Raw genomic sequence first — 15,076 nt, 5'->3', positions numbered from 1 at the left:
GCAAATGAATCATTACAAAGCGTAAAACAAAAAAGAAAACAAAACACTAGGAAATTGTAAGTTAAAGAAAAAATCGGATCAAATACCGTTGGTTTCCTAAATTGTACATACGTTTCACTCAAAACTAACCAACACGCGACACGCAAGTGTGCGTAGAAATCTTAAAGAAAAGTAATGCAGAATAGTTACAACAAAATACAAAAGAAAGTAAAACCCATGAAAAATGTGAAACACAAAACTATTACATCAATTATGAAAATAATAATAACTATTAAAACATTCAAATAGTCACATAAAATACGCGCTTTTTTTTTTGTTTTTAATATCACAACAATTTACGTCTCGTTAACGTACTCTTCAGTTGATAAGTAAAAACATTATTTCAATCATCTTTAGGTAGAAATCCATGAATTTTGCAAACTTCTTAAAGTTCTTGAGTTTTTATTTAATTTTCATTTCTTTTCAGATGTTTTAAGAATTTTTAAGAATTTCTTGAATGATTTTTTTAAATTTTTTTTAATTACTTGAATTGCATTATTTTTCTAAGTTTCTTAAATTTTTTTAATGTCTCAAATTTCCTGAATTCTTGAATTTGATAATTTGCCGAAAGTGCGGCGTGCCGTTCGTGGCTGGTTTGCCGCATGTCTTTTTGGGAAATAAGCGCATTATTGAAATCTGCTACGTGTCAATATTGCACGAATTATTTTTTTTTCTCGGAGAGCATATAAAAAAGACACCGAAATGCAATGATCCGAAACAATCCGGATCTTAATTTTCAATTTGTTTTAACTTTTTGGTCCCTTTGGGAGGAAGTTACGGTGAATCCGGAGTACCAATTGATTCCTTGAAATGTCCCCTGAGACCTTATCTTGGTTTGAGCAAGATTCATGCTGTTAATTTGGAGATAAAATGCTCTGAAGGAAATAAAGATATTTGAATCCTATATAAATGGTAAATTTCGCATTGAATAGCATTTTTTTTTTTTAAGAAACTATAAGATCAATCAGATCAGTTCTAGAGTGTTTTGCCTTCCTCACCTCAATGAGAAAAGGTTTTACAATCACTCGAAAAATGAAATTCTATATTTGAATACCTAGACCCACCTTCACGTATACATATCGACTCAGAATCAAATTCTGAGCAAATGTCTGTGTGTGTGGTGAGATGTTGATCTAAAAACTTTTTACTGGATTATCTCGACACTGGCTCAACCGATATTGTCTGTTTCGGTCTCATTCGATCCGTCTTGGGGTCCCATAAGTCGCTATTGAAAATTATAAAGATTAGTTAAATACTTCAAAAGTTATGCTAAAAAACTATATTATCAAAAGTCCGGAAGATTGAAAAGAGGTTGATTTTGTAAGAAACCGCACCATGTTATACATTTTTTGAAAGGTATTCAAAAGAACTTTTCAACGAGTTCAAAAGATCGAAGATCTGGCAACCCTATCAAAGGTAATATGCACTTAAGTTTTATTTATGCACTATTTGGAGTCCAGATCTCAGATATTTTGATGAAAACGTTGTCCAGATCTATTATGCGACCTGCCGTTGCATTGGTAATCAAAAGACCTTTCCAACGAGTGCAAAAGATTGAAGATCTGACAACCCTATCATAAGTTGTAAGCACATAAATGCCCTGACTTATGAAGATCTGACTACCCAATCTAATGGTATGAATAATGAGTCTAATTGATATAACCCTTAATTATCCGCCCTTTTGTGTCTATTTTAGATAGCATTAACCTCTAAATGTGAGGAAGGCACGAACCATCAATGGGTGGATTAAGTAACGTTTTTTAAAAGCTATTCCCAAGTAACCACAAGCACTAAATTGAAGTATTAATTCAGTACTAAATCAGCACTGGAAAGTTTTGAAGTAGTAAATAAGCTTTGCGAATGCTTCAAAGTACCAAAACTTTGCAGCATTACAACTGGCATTAAATCACCATTTACGACCTTGAAAATGTGCTTCAAAGCATTTGATGTTTATCAACAAAGTAACCCATTGATACGGGAAACATTTCAACCAGGCACGCTCTCATTGACTTTAATCCTTCTCCCGTCATACCGTTCTAGCAAGCGTGCGGGCTAAGGCGCAGTTCCCCCAGTGTGCATCAGTTTCATTTTTACGTGAACTGGGTTCAATTCCCGCTGATTGAAGTGTTTTTTTTTTTGTACAAAACCGCAGCCTGTAATTAAGTCAAATTTTTCAAAACATATTCCCATAGCACAAAGGACATTATCAAAAGTTCTCTAGTAAATTGAATGACTTTTCTCACAAGCAAAAAGCTGCTTTCCGGAAGTCTGATACACTTTGTGAAATTTTGCCAACCGTGGACCAAGCACTCCTCGGAAAAGCAGTTCCCGTTAGCCGTTAGCCAGTGCTTGTCCCTTTTAACCCGTAATTAATTGTACTGCGTTTGTCTGTCTGGCCGCAATTTGCTGAGTGATAATCGATAATTTCCGTCTAACGAAATCACAACGGAAACTCTAAACAGCAGAAAGAAAGTCTTAATTAATGTTCGATGCATCAACCACATCGATTAAAACTTTCAAAACAAACACTCAATTCCGAATACATCAGTTGGCTGGCGCGCATCCTGGAGATCGACGAGAAAAATGTAAGAATAACATCAAAGTGTCACACTCACACATGAAACGCAACAGGGAAAAAAAAAACAAAGGAGGCCCACCACCAATGAGCGAGTTGTGGCGCTATAACCACGGCAAATAGTGTCCAGGGCATTCGTGGAAATACAATGTCCCATCCCAGAGGGTCCCGGAGTACCAAACCTTCTTAGCATGGTGCTCCCAACGAATACAACCAAAATCTCGGAGCGTATGGTGGTGTGTCCCCACGCTTCTTCCTCCCCTGTCGATTCAGAATTGTGTTGTTGTTCGAACACTCAATGCTCAAAATCAACCCAATTACGAGTCATCTCTGCGATACGGCTTTACGCAGTAGGCCTGGCCGCTTTAACGCTTATGACGTTTCAATGCATTCTAATGCAATGGCGCACTACAAATGTTAATAAATGACAAGAAGAGTGCTAGGCGTCATCTAACCTAAGGCACTCTCCAGGATCCCTTCGAAAGATTGGCTGCGCTAGGGTCTGATTAGATTAGATTAGATTAGACAAAGGAGGCCCACCACCAAGTGTGTGAGTGGAGCAGCTGTTCTTTTTTTCCCCAGCCTTGACGTCGATAAAGCAGTTTGTTTTTGTTCGAGCTTTCGGCGAAGCATTAAATCGGCATCACTGTGCGCCACTTGAAATATTTCTCAAGGGAAAAGTGCTGATTAAATGTTTTGAAGCATTATTTGCTGGTATTAAATGCCAATATAATGCTGCTATTTAGTGCTTCGCGGTTACTTGGGTTCTATTTAGAGTTGTGTAAATGTCGGTAAAAAATCAAAGAAATTTTTGTTTGGAGTGGTCCCTTAATGAAAATCACGGTAAATTTACTTAAATTTCTGCGTCATTGAAAAACTATTACTAAATTATAATTAAAATCATTGAAATGTAATGAACTTCGTCTGCCTGTGTGGATCAATCGAACCGCGCACTGGACTCACAATCCAGAGGTCGCCGGTTCGAATCCCGAGGCGGACGCAAAAAATTCTAAGTGTAAATATAGGTATTCGGTGCCCTCTCCCCGTGCCCATACCTTCACACTTAGGAGACCCGGGAGGCGGAGTCTTGTCGCAAAAAGAACGATACACGCCTGTGGATCCGTTGACGAAACCGCAAGGTTTAAGAGGGCCACATTATAAGGTGTTACGTCGATTCCGTTTTTTTTCCGTAATGAACTTCTAACTTCCTTAAATTATTGAAACCATATCAATCATTTTGAATAAAAACTAAAAATTCATTCAATTCAAACTTATAAAAATAAAAATGCTACCCGAAAAATGTCAATACAAAGTATGTATGTATGTATTACATACTTTAAAAGTTATTTTTTCTTATATTATAAAAAGAGGGATTGGCCAATTGACTTGATAGAATGATCATTTCCTAATATTTTTGTGACAAATATTCCCAAGTAACCACAAGCACTAAATTGAAGTATTAATTCAGTACTAAATCAGCACTCGAATGTTTTGAAGTAGTAAATAAGCTTTGCGAATGCCTCAAAGTACCAAAACTTTGCAGCATTACAACTGGCATTAAATCACCATTTACGACCTTGAAAATGTGCTTCAAAGCATTTGATGTTTATCAACAAAGTAACCCATCCATACGGGAAACATTTTAGCCAGTCACGCTCTTATTGACTTTTATCCTTCTCCCGTTATACTGTTCCAATAAGCGTGCGGGCTAAGGCGCATTTCCCCCAGTGTGCAACAGTTTTATTTTTGCGTGAACTGGGTTCAATTCCCGCTGACTGAAGTGTTTTTTTTTGTTTATTTTTTTTTGTGGAAAACTGCAGCCTGTAATTAAGCCAAATTTATCAAAACATATGCCCATAGCACAAACGACGTTATCAAAAGTTCTCTGGTAAATTGAATGACTTTTCTCGCAAGCAAAAAGCTGCTTTCCGGAAGTCTGATACACTTTGTGAAATTTTGCCAACCGTGGACCAAGCACTCCTCGGAAAAACAGTTTAGGTTAGCCGTTAGCCATTACTTGTCCCTATTAACCCCAAGCCTTCCGTAATTGATTGTACTGTACTTGACTGGATGGCCGCAATTTGCTGAGTGACTCGTTAATAATTTTCGTCCAACAAAATGACAACGGTTTTTTCTCATGAACCAGAAACTCGAAACAGCAGAAAGAAAGTCTTCCATAATGTTCGATGCATCAACCACATCGATTAAAACTTTCAAAACAAACACTCATTTCAAAATACATCAGTTGGCTGGCGCGCATCCTGGAAATCGACGAGAAAAATGCAAGAATAACATCAAAGTGTCACACTCACACATGAAACGCAACAGGAGAAAGAAAGAACAAAGGAGGCCCACCACCAAGTGTGTGGAGCAGTTAGCTGTCCTTTTTTCCCCAGCCTTGACGTCGATAAAGCAGTTTTTTTTTGTTCGAGCTTTCGGTGAGGCATTAAATCGGCATCACTGTGCGCCACTTGAAATATTTCTCAAGGGAAAAGTGCTGATTTAATGTTTTGAAGCATTATTTGCTGGTATTAAATGCCAATATAATGCTGATTTAATGCCGCTATTTAGTGCCTCGCGGTTACTTGGGTTGAGCTATACAGCTGGAACTATATTTAAGAGGGAAACAAAATTGACGGCTTAATTGTTTAAAAGAAACGATTTGATTTATTTCCAATACTGGTGATAATTCAGTAAAAAAATGTTGACTTAAATTTATCATCATCAATTAACATTAAAACTAAGAGGTATCAGCTGGTTTCGCAAACCTTTCACAACATTTTTACGGCTTAAAAACATAATCCTCAACTTCCTCCACGCCGAGCTGCTTCCGGATCGCATCCTGCACCCGGGCGATCGCCAAGCTGTCCCCGTGGGGCACCGTTTGCGACTCGACGTCCCCGGCCAGAACCCGCTTGCGGCACTCTTCCACCTCGAACCGCAACCCTTCCCCGTTCTTCTGGATACACTCGATCTTCGAGCTGGGCAGCGGATACGACCGAACCGTTCCGTCCAGGTCGGTCAGCTCCGTCGGACACCAAAAGTCGTACAGCTGGAAGATGCGAATGTGTTGGGATTTGTTCTTGTTGAATTTGAAGTGACCACTTACCGTGATTTTACCATGGGCTCCAGAGATGACCGCCGTATTGGACAGATTCTGTATGCCACTGGTTCGGATCGATGCCACTCCTCCGTTGATGAACCGCAACTCGACCTTCAGTTCTGCCTCCACGCCTCCCGTAACGACAATCTCCTTCGGATAGCTCTGGAACGTCCACAGTGCCAGCTGGACGGTGTTCACGCCCAAATCAAGGATACTTCCAGCTCCTAAACGACCCATCCGGATCCGCTCGACGTTGCTGATGCGTAGGCCCTGCTCGATGGTAACGCGCTGGATTTCACCCAGATCTCCACGTCGGATACGCTCCCGAACGTGCGCATAACTTGGGAAGAACCGGGACCAGATGGACTCCATGCAGAACAGGCCACGTTCGCGGGCGTACCCCAGCAGGGCTTTGGATTGGCCCTCGTTTACGCAAAGAGGTTTTTCGCAGAGAACGTGCTTGCCGGCGTCCAGCATGGCCATGGCGACCTCGTAGTGGTTGCTGGTCACGGCACCGATGTAGACGATATCTGGATGGTTAGAATGAGGAAATACACTTTTTCATTACATTGGAATTTGAAACCAACATATTGTCACAAGCAAATTCAACGAAATCCTGAAATGTCCCGATTCACCCCAGTTGACGGTAGTGTTTATATGCTCGGGTTTCGCTTTATAAAAAATCACTTTATTTCTTACCAACATTCCGATCGCAAGCCAGCGCCTCGTATCCATCGTAGAACGTTCCAATCCCATGCAGCTCTGCAAACTTTTGGGCATTCTCCAAGCCCCTTGCGGCCACAGCCAAGGGTTTCCAGCAAGGCCTCAGACTGGCAAGTAATTAATAATTACTTTGATTTTTAGCTGGTAATTAAAGTAATTTTTGAGTAATTAAAGTTATAGATTTTTTTTAAATTGTACTTCTTCATCGAAACTATTTACTTTATATATATAATCTATTATAACAGTAATTTACTAATTTCAAATAAGAGTTAAACACAAATATTAAAAAAAGACTGGTTCTGTATTTAGAAGGCCTTATTCACCATAGTTCTCTCCTAAAACTCTCCTAAAATTTATTTTTATCATGTTGTTTATCGAGGCTGATTAACAACAAATGGCAACGCCATGATATTTTACCCAGTGAAAAATGTTTTGTGCTTCCAAAATTTATTCATTTTTATTAAGAAATTTTAAAAATAAGTTTTTTTTTATGTTTTTGCAAGAGCTACATTAGAATAAATATTTTTTTTATGCTTTTTATTTGATGTTTTTGTGGATCAAATATTTAAAACCAAAGTTTACCTAATTATCATTGATAGAAACAAAGTTTTCAAGTGATAACCGTTTAAAATTCAATAAAAATAAAAATATTTTTTCATAATCTGCAGAAATTGACAGTCCTGTAATATCTCTCTTTTAAGAGCTAAGCAAATGTTTCAATGTAAAAAATTAAACTCAGTGAAACTAAAATCGACTAATATTCCGATGCCGAAATTAAATCCAATGTAAATGTCACATTTCACATTATCCGTATTTTCAGTAACGGTTTTTTTAATTTGCTTGAGAAAAAAAAAACATACAAAGTAATGTCAAACCAATGTTTGAAAAACATTTCAAAACTTAACGTTATTTTGATAAATTTCACAATTTTCATGAAAAGCTGCTGCAAATATTTGTCAAAGTTTATGTTTGGCTCGAAAAATCAAGGAGCCTTTTTTCAAACAACTTTCATATTTTAATGGCATTCGGCTTGCAATAAACTGAAAATTATTTTAAATTATAAATTAATTAAAAACGTAAAACAGTACAGTATTTTTTGCTTTTATGACAAACACGACTTCAAAAACGTAAGTCAACTAAAATAATCTTCATTTGCAATTGATTGATAAGGGTTCGGTTGATTGAAACGTGAAACATAATAGAATTTCGAATCAGATAATGATCAGGTTAAATTGGCAATAATACAATCATTAATGTTCATATCAATTGAGCTACTTATTTTTTACCTGAAAATGCTATAATTAAATACTTATGTCAATTTTATAAAAAAAATAAAACAATTCCAAATTTCATACCAATTAACTCGCTGTAGGATATTATGTAAACATCACCCAAAGTTTCAGCGCCCTCTTGTGGGGGGCATTTTTGACGTTCGATCGCTTATAGCTATTTTCAATAAAAATTATACGCGAAACTCACAATATCCAGATTGGTACAAAAAAAATAAATAGCATAATTTGAAATAATTTAGTTTAGAATCGTAGAAATGAATACTTGAATTTAAATTAAATGTATTTTATCGTAGTGAAAAGTAATTAAGTAATTTATATAATTAATCATTTTGGACCAGTAATTTGAGTAATTGATTGGCAGACTGGCAAGTAATAAACGCTTCTGGAAACCCTTGGCCACAGCCACCACCCTGTGATCAGCTTCCGGAAGTGTCGACACGGCACAGGCAAAGTCGTGGGCCGCGGTTCCCGCGCTGACTATTCCCCACCGTAATGCTGACATTTTCAAATTTTCAAACTCTTCACTAAACTTATGAACACTTATGGGTTGAAAATACAACTTATCAAAATTAAGATGTTTTCACTTTCGATTGGTGTTTCCAATCTGATCGCCAGATCGCAATTAGGATAGATTCGCGAAGCCGCTCGCGGCTTGTTGTCTCACGATCGGCAAATTTGCACGCCGATTGTAGTGAATTCACTTTCGTTATTTATAAGAACCGTAAGATGGGGTGATTTGAGTCTTTTATTCGTATTAACTTTAAACATGAATTTATTTGTTAAACTAAAAGCATTCGACAACTTCAAAACTTATAAAATTGCTCAGCAGTCAAAAGTCACCCCAAACCACGGTAGCTTCCTTTCTGCAAGCCCCAAATTGTGTCTCTCAGACTACACAGTCTCATTTGGACCAAGTTGCATTGTCGTTGTCTCGTTGTGTCGAGCAGTCATTGAAGAAATGGCACTTCTTCATTGTTGGAACCGTCCGCGTTCGTTCTTGGGTGCAATCGTTGCACCAGCATCAGATCAGAATGGCAGAGTCAAGGGAGAGAACGAAGGCACACGTGGACGGGCTGTGTGTTGTGAACAACGAAAGTTGCTACTGCTTGTTCGAATTCAAGGATATGTGTGAGAGGAACTAGTATGATTTTATTACAGTTTAATTATTGGAAATTGAGGGTTTTTGGATTTTTTTTGGAATTGAAAAAACTTCAATTAAGTTTCGATGTAGATATCAGCAAGGTTTTTTTTCTCTAATTTGTACTTCCTAGTACAAGCTTTGTTTCAAATACCAAAATATTTTTTTAAATGGTTCAATGAATGAAATTAGCTTATTTTGGATTTTGGCTACAAAAGAGTGATTTTATAACAGAGCAATTCCAGCCCAAAACAGTATTTTTTTAGATACTTTTTTCTCGACCCCCTCCGATTTCAATGAAACTTTGTAGACATGTTATCCTAGGCATATATAAGCCATTGATGTGTATATGGAGCCAGTTGCACTCAATAATGACATTTGAGAAGGGCGTTAGTGTTTTAAATATTTTTTTATTTCGTAATTTAAATATTGCTGTATCTCGAAGCCGTTGCATCGTATCAAAAAGTGGTCAAAGACAAACTTGACGGGCTTTCCGAAAAAAATTACACTGAAAGAAAAAAACACTCCACTTTTATGAGTTTTTTAGATTTTTTATTTTTAAAGTCAAATTTGAAGGTGAGCCCACGATTTTTTTTGTTCAAAATTGTTGTGAAAATAGCCTAAGATGTTACAAAAAGACTCACGAAAAATGCAGGATGGAGCAACTCACCCAAAAAAATCTCCATATGTTCTAGGTCCAATCCTTGTGAAGTTACAGCGGTTTTAAAAATAAAAATGTTGAAAAAATAGGTTTTTTGATGGTTTTTCAGTCGAAATATTTTTACCGGAAAGCTCGTCCAATTTCCCATAAGTTTGTCTTTGACCACATTTCAATTGGATGTATGGGCTTACAGATATAAGCTAATTAAATTGTTCATAACTGAAAACATAATATTTTTTCAGTGTAGTGTAGTAATCTGGATAGTAAATTATCTTATATCTGTAAGCCCATACATCCAATTGAAATGTGGTCAAAGACAAACTTATGGGAAATTGGACGAGCTTTCCGGTAAAAATATTTTCGAGACTGAAAAATCAAGTCTGTCATATAGAAATAGTCAAAAACCATCAAAAAAACAATTTTTTCAACATTTTTATTTTTAGAACCGCTGTAACTTCACAAGGATTGGACTTAGGACAATGGTCAATATTGAGACTTTTATGTAAAATTGTCTGGAAAATCGATTCCCGTATTCGGATTTTGAAAATTTTGACGTTTAGAGCACTTTTCAAAAAAACAGTTTCAGTAAATGATTTTTGTATTTTTTTGGGTGAGTTGCTCCATCCTGCATTTTTCGTGAGTCTTTTGTAACATCTTAGGCTATTTTCACAAAAAAATTGAACGAAAAAAAAAATCGTGGGCTCACCTTCAAATTTGACTTTTAAACTTAAAAATCGAAAAATCTCATAAAAGTGGAGTGTTTTTTTCTTTCAGTGTATTTTTTTTTCGGAAAGCCCGTCAAATTTCCTACAAGTTTGTCTTTGACCACTTTTTGATACGATGCAACGGCTTAGAGATACAGCAATATTTAAATTACGAAATACAAAAATATTTAAAACACTTACGCCCTTCTCAAATGTCATTTCCGAGTGTGACTGGCTCCATATACACGAACATGGCTTATATATGCCTAGGATAACATGTCTACAAAGTTTCATTGAAATCGGAGAGGGTCGGGTACAACCGATTCCCTATTTGACATGGAATTGCTCAACAGTTAAAAAGTTTTTTTTGAAAAGGTCTTATAAGCTTTTGTGTTTAACATGTTTATAGGACAGGGGCGCTCAGAATTTTTGATTGTTCATTGAAATACAATAAATTACGTTGAATCAATTCTTATTCTAAAAATACATCCATCTGTTTTTTTTTAATTTCTGGTATTTTTTGGACATTTTTGTCGTTTAAATATTGGATAGAAAAAAAAATATTTTTTTCCAATAGTTTAAATCAGGGTATACAATATTTTTGTAAGAATTTTATATAAAGTTGATTGAACATTTTGTGGCTAAAGACAATATTATTTTAACAAAGCAATTGAAATTAAAAACAAGTACTTAAAGACATTCACTTGTATTTTCTCCGATTTTTTTTCTATATTTAAAAAATTGTGACTTAATTTTTTAAACAATTATTGTTGCAAAAATTGTTCAGCAATTCATCCTGAATCATGAAATGTTTTGCACTCAGATTCGTAATCAAATTTCATAAGTTCATATCCCGAAGTAATTTATAGGTGCAAAATAGTTTTGCTATCACTTCAGTTTTCTTCTTAAGTCAAATTTGAACATTTTATAGCTCTTTTATAAAAAAAATGCAAATTTTGAGAAAATTCACTATTTTCAATCGCATTCAATCGTGTGAAATTGTTTCAATAAGATCGATTTTTCACCAGAATATGTAGGGACCATCCATAAACCACAAGGCCACTTTTTTTTTTGAAATTTAAACCCCTCCAGGGGGGATAATTGTCCATACAAAAAAACGTTACTTAATCCACCCTAGGGTGGTTGGTGCCTTCCTCACATTTAAAGGGTGCTCTCCAAAATAGACACAAAAGGGCGGTGTATTTCATTGTTTTATCGATATGACTCATTATTCATACCACTACGTTGGGTAGTCAGATCTTCATATTGCAGGGCACTTATGTGCTTACAACTTATGATAAGGTAGTCAGATCTCCAATCCAATTCGTGCTCGTTAAAAAGGTCTTTTGATTACCTATCCAACGATAGGTCGCATGAGAGATCCGGACAACGTTTTCATCAAAATATCTGAGATCCGGCCTCCAAATAGTGCATAAATAACACTTAAGTGCTAATAACTTTTGATAGGGGTTTCAGATCTTCAATGACTTGGACGCGTTGGAAAGGTCTTTCAAATACCTTTCTGAAAATGTATAACATGACGGATTTTCTTACAAAAACCACCATAAAATCTGTCGAACTTTAGTCAAAATCATTTTTTAGCATAACTTTTGAAGTACTTAACTAAACTGAATAATTTTTTATAGCGACTTATGGGACCCAAGACGGATCGAATGAGGCCAAAACGGACAAAATCGGTTCAGCCAGTCTCGAGATAATCGAGTAAAAATTTTTTGATCAACATCCCACCACACACACAGACATTTGCTCAGAATTTGATTCTGAGTCGATTGGTATACATGAAGGTGGGTTTAGGAGGTTTAATTGAGAAGTTCATTTTTCGAGTGATTTTATAGCCTTTCCTCAGTAAGGTGAGAAAGGCAAAAACTTTTTTGTATGGAGCGTGGACAATCGCTTACCTGTTTTTCGATCTGTCTGGAAAAAAATCTAAAATGCTGTCATTATTTTTAAATCATGTTTAGAGAATATAATTTGCAATTGAAAATGACTACACATTTTAGATTTTTACGTCCAAAAAAGAAAATTATAGAGCATTTACGATCTTTCCGATTTTTGCAAGAAGTGGAAGAAGGTGAACACAATTTTTAAAATTAGAAAACTGCCGTTCTACGCATAATTTTCCCATGTCATTTTTCGACGATTCTGACTTTTTATCATTTTTAAGCTTAGTTTTACGTATACTTTCAGAAAAACACATAAAATCTAGTACTTTGTTCAGAAAATCATTGAAAACATCACCAAGTCTGTTTGTCCCATCGTTGAATTTCTACGCATAATTGTCCCACCAAGTATTTTCTATCACGAAATCATGAGTTTTACAAAGCATTTCATCTTGTTTACCTGTTTACCTGTAAGAGGATTACAAAAAGGGTGATAAAATGTTAACCGGGGTGATTAGGGACATATAGGGCGAATAGGGACCCACGGGACAATTATGCGTAGAAACACAGAAATCGATCGAAAAATTTCAATCGCGTTTTTCTCAGTTGCCTTTTTTTGAACATGGGACAATTATGCGTAGAACGGCAGAAAAGGACTTGAAAAAATTTGCAAAAAAGGTGTTGGACCTCGAAGATTGTGTTATGACATATTTTCCAAGTACTAATATTTTTCAAAATCGTTAAATTGTTCAAAAATATTTAAAGGTGATTTTTTTTTCGCTAAAACATATCAATAGCCATACCCATTAACTAGAAGCTAACTTTTTGAGATCTAAAATTTTACAACAAAAAATGATCTATGACTCTGTAAAAAAATGTGGCTTCTATGGTCAAAGCCCCCCAGGACAGTTTTAGCGAAATCTAGAAAATATTAATCGAAAATTACAAAAAGTTAGGAAACTTCTCAGCTTTTCTTTCAAATTTAACTTAGCCTCTTTGAAATTCCTTCCAATCTTAGAATGAAAAGTTTTGTAAATGCTCACTAAAATAAAAATTCAAAGATATATCGAACAATTTCTGAAATATTCAAAATATTCTTAGCAATAATTGATACGAAAAAGTGAGAAAAGTGTAGAACTTTATGAAAACAGTTTTGTTGTTTGCATGCAGTGTGAAAACCAAAGGACTTTCTTGCATCAAGAAAAATCAGCTTTACTTTCTTCAAACGCCTACACGGTTCTTTATTCTGTTTGTTTTCTTTTAAATCAATAATACACATGTTTTGTTTTACTTTGCTTGCATTTCTTGTTATTTTTTTTTTCTCCTTCTTTATCATCCTTCATTCTGTACTTGTTTTGTTTTGTTTTTAAGCTAATAATTAAGTTAAAGTTAACCCTAAAACACATCGCATCATTTCAACGTTTCTCCTCTTCTTTTTCCTTTCTCCTGTTTCCAATCCTGCTATCCTTTCAATTTTTCAGTAACGTATTAATTTTTGTTATGCTCGCTACACTTGCGCCAGTAATAGTAATCGTGTTTTTTTCCTTCATATGTTTGCTTGTTGCTTTCGCATATTTGTTTGTTTTCTTGTTAATAATTAAGGAGGAAAAATTATACAAAAAAATATTTAATAAACATAAGGACTAAACGCGTTCTCCACTTTCTTTCTTTGCGCCCCCTGCGGGACGAACCCTAATCACAACAGAAAAAGACGGTTTAATCGTTTGACGCTCGCTTTCTCTCTCTTTTTCTCTTTAGTAATTGTTTTGATTTTTTGTAGGTTTGTTTGTTTGTTGCTAGAGTTATCAACAAGTTAGTTTGAGGAGGCGCGCACGTGGATTCAATCGAAAATTAAGAGATTAATTTGCTCAGATGGGCCGTTATTAACTTTCTTTCTTAAATCCCTGATTTTCCAAACCCCTGTTAGTGTGTGTGTTTTGTGTTTAATTTGCTTTAGAATTATCATTTCTACGACTGTTTTGTACAACGAAATAAAACCCTTTTTGTTTGTTACGAATTTAAGCCGGATTATGTAATTTTCTGCCGCTGTTAGTCTTAGTCACTGCTTAGTAGTGTGTGTATGTGTTTGTTGTGTAAGTTTGAGTCACTCAGACATCTCCTGAAGATTGATCACCGGTTTTGGGTTGTCACTAAAATTATAGTACGTTTGTGTTATTACTTCGACTAGCGATTTAGTCACTCGCGAATCGCCGCTCGTTTTTACTTTTTTTCTTTTCTCTTGGTAATGTTGAAAGACACTGACATCTAGTAATATAGTATCGACTAAACGTAGGATTAAAACTTTCAATGTAGAGGGACTTTCTTCCTTTCGCCGATTAGAGTAATTGCAATCATTGTTGTTTTTTTGTTTAAATTGTATTCGTTTCTTTGCTTTACTTGTTTCATTTGCTTTCTTTTAGGATAAATTATACATTTATAGCTTTTTAATGTAATTTTGGTTTTTTGCCTTCCTTCATTTCGTCGTTCTGCTTTCACCTCGCTTGAGAGTGTTTAAGTCAAATGAGAATGAATAAGCGCGTTCAACGAACTGCTCTCCCTGGTCTAAATTCTGTCCAGTTAATTTCTTCACTAATGGTTTAGCATTACTTGTTGTTACTTAATCGATAAGTATATGTTCTTCTATTGTGTGTTTGTGTGTTATCTTCAAATTTGGAGAGAGTTTTATTCTTCTTTTCTGCTCTCTCTGTGAGGATTCCTTCGTTGACTTCCATCAAGTAAGTGACTCTGTGGGGTGGGCGGGGGTACTCTGCCTTACTCGACATCGTGGAATTTCAGGATGGCACGTCCGGGAATCTCTGAGCTGGCCAGCTTGCGTACCACTTCGGCGGCCTGGTCCGACGGGAATACTGTGTGCGGTGGTGGTTCAATCTGCAACAACGAGAAAGTCATGTCAATCAATTCCAATTCAAAACCCACCAA

At 35.8% G+C, this 15,076-nt stretch overlaps 2 protein-coding genes across 5 annotated transcripts in view; both read right to left on the bottom strand.

Moving 5' to 3' along the window:
- Positions 1-5,305: 5,305 nt before the first annotated feature.
- LOC6031746 (trans-1,2-dihydrobenzene-1,2-diol dehydrogenase) lies at positions 5,306-8,341 on the bottom strand. Its single transcript, XM_038255049.1, has 4 exons — positions 8,138-8,341; positions 6,417-6,524; positions 5,724-6,247; positions 5,306-5,666 (listed from the first exon to the last, which is right to left on the bottom strand). The coding sequence occupies exons 1-4, from the start codon at positions 8,232-8,234 to the stop codon at positions 5,397-5,399; spliced, it is 999 nt and encodes a 332-aa protein (XP_038110977.1). The 5' UTR covers positions 8,235-8,341; the 3' UTR covers positions 5,306-5,396.
- A 5,006-nt stretch (positions 8,342-13,347) lies between these two features.
- Positions 13,348-15,076, bottom strand: part of LOC6031745 (quinone oxidoreductase) — a 42,735-nt gene continuing 41,006 nt past the window's right edge. For all 4 annotated transcript variants that reach the window (XM_038253615.1, XM_038253614.1, XM_038253616.1 and 1 more), the window contains exon 4: positions 13,348-15,025. In XM_038253615.1, the coding sequence (XP_038109543.1) occupies positions 14,909-15,025 (117 nt within the window). In that variant the 3' untranslated portion in view covers positions 13,348-14,908. The remainder of the gene's footprint in view (positions 15,026-15,076) is intronic.

This window comes from Culex quinquefasciatus, chromosome 2, assembly GCF_015732765.1.
Source record: "Culex quinquefasciatus strain JHB chromosome 2, VPISU_Cqui_1.0_pri_paternal, whole genome shotgun sequence".
Classification (NCBI taxonomy): domain Eukaryota; kingdom Metazoa; phylum Arthropoda; class Insecta; order Diptera; family Culicidae; genus Culex; species Culex quinquefasciatus.
Note: the sequence above shows the minus strand (reverse complement) of the source record. Positions and strands in the feature narration are given on the sequence as shown.

What these genes read in the sequence shown, in the direction of transcription:
- LOC6031746 (XM_038255049.1), bottom strand. Translation starts at nt 8,234, where the DNA reads ATGTCAGCATTACGGTGGGGAATAGTCAGCGCGGGAACCGCGGCCCAC. An exon ending in GGAAGCTGATCACAGGGTGG is followed by an intron (nt 6,525 to 8,137) that starts TGGCTGTGGCCA and finishes GCTGGAAACCCT; the next exon opens with TGGCTGTGGCCGCAAGGGGC. An exon ending in GAGCCCATGGTAAAATCACG is followed by an intron (nt 5,667 to 5,723) that starts GTAAGTGGTCAC and finishes CGCATCTTCCAG; the next exon opens with CTGTACGACTTTTGGTGTCC.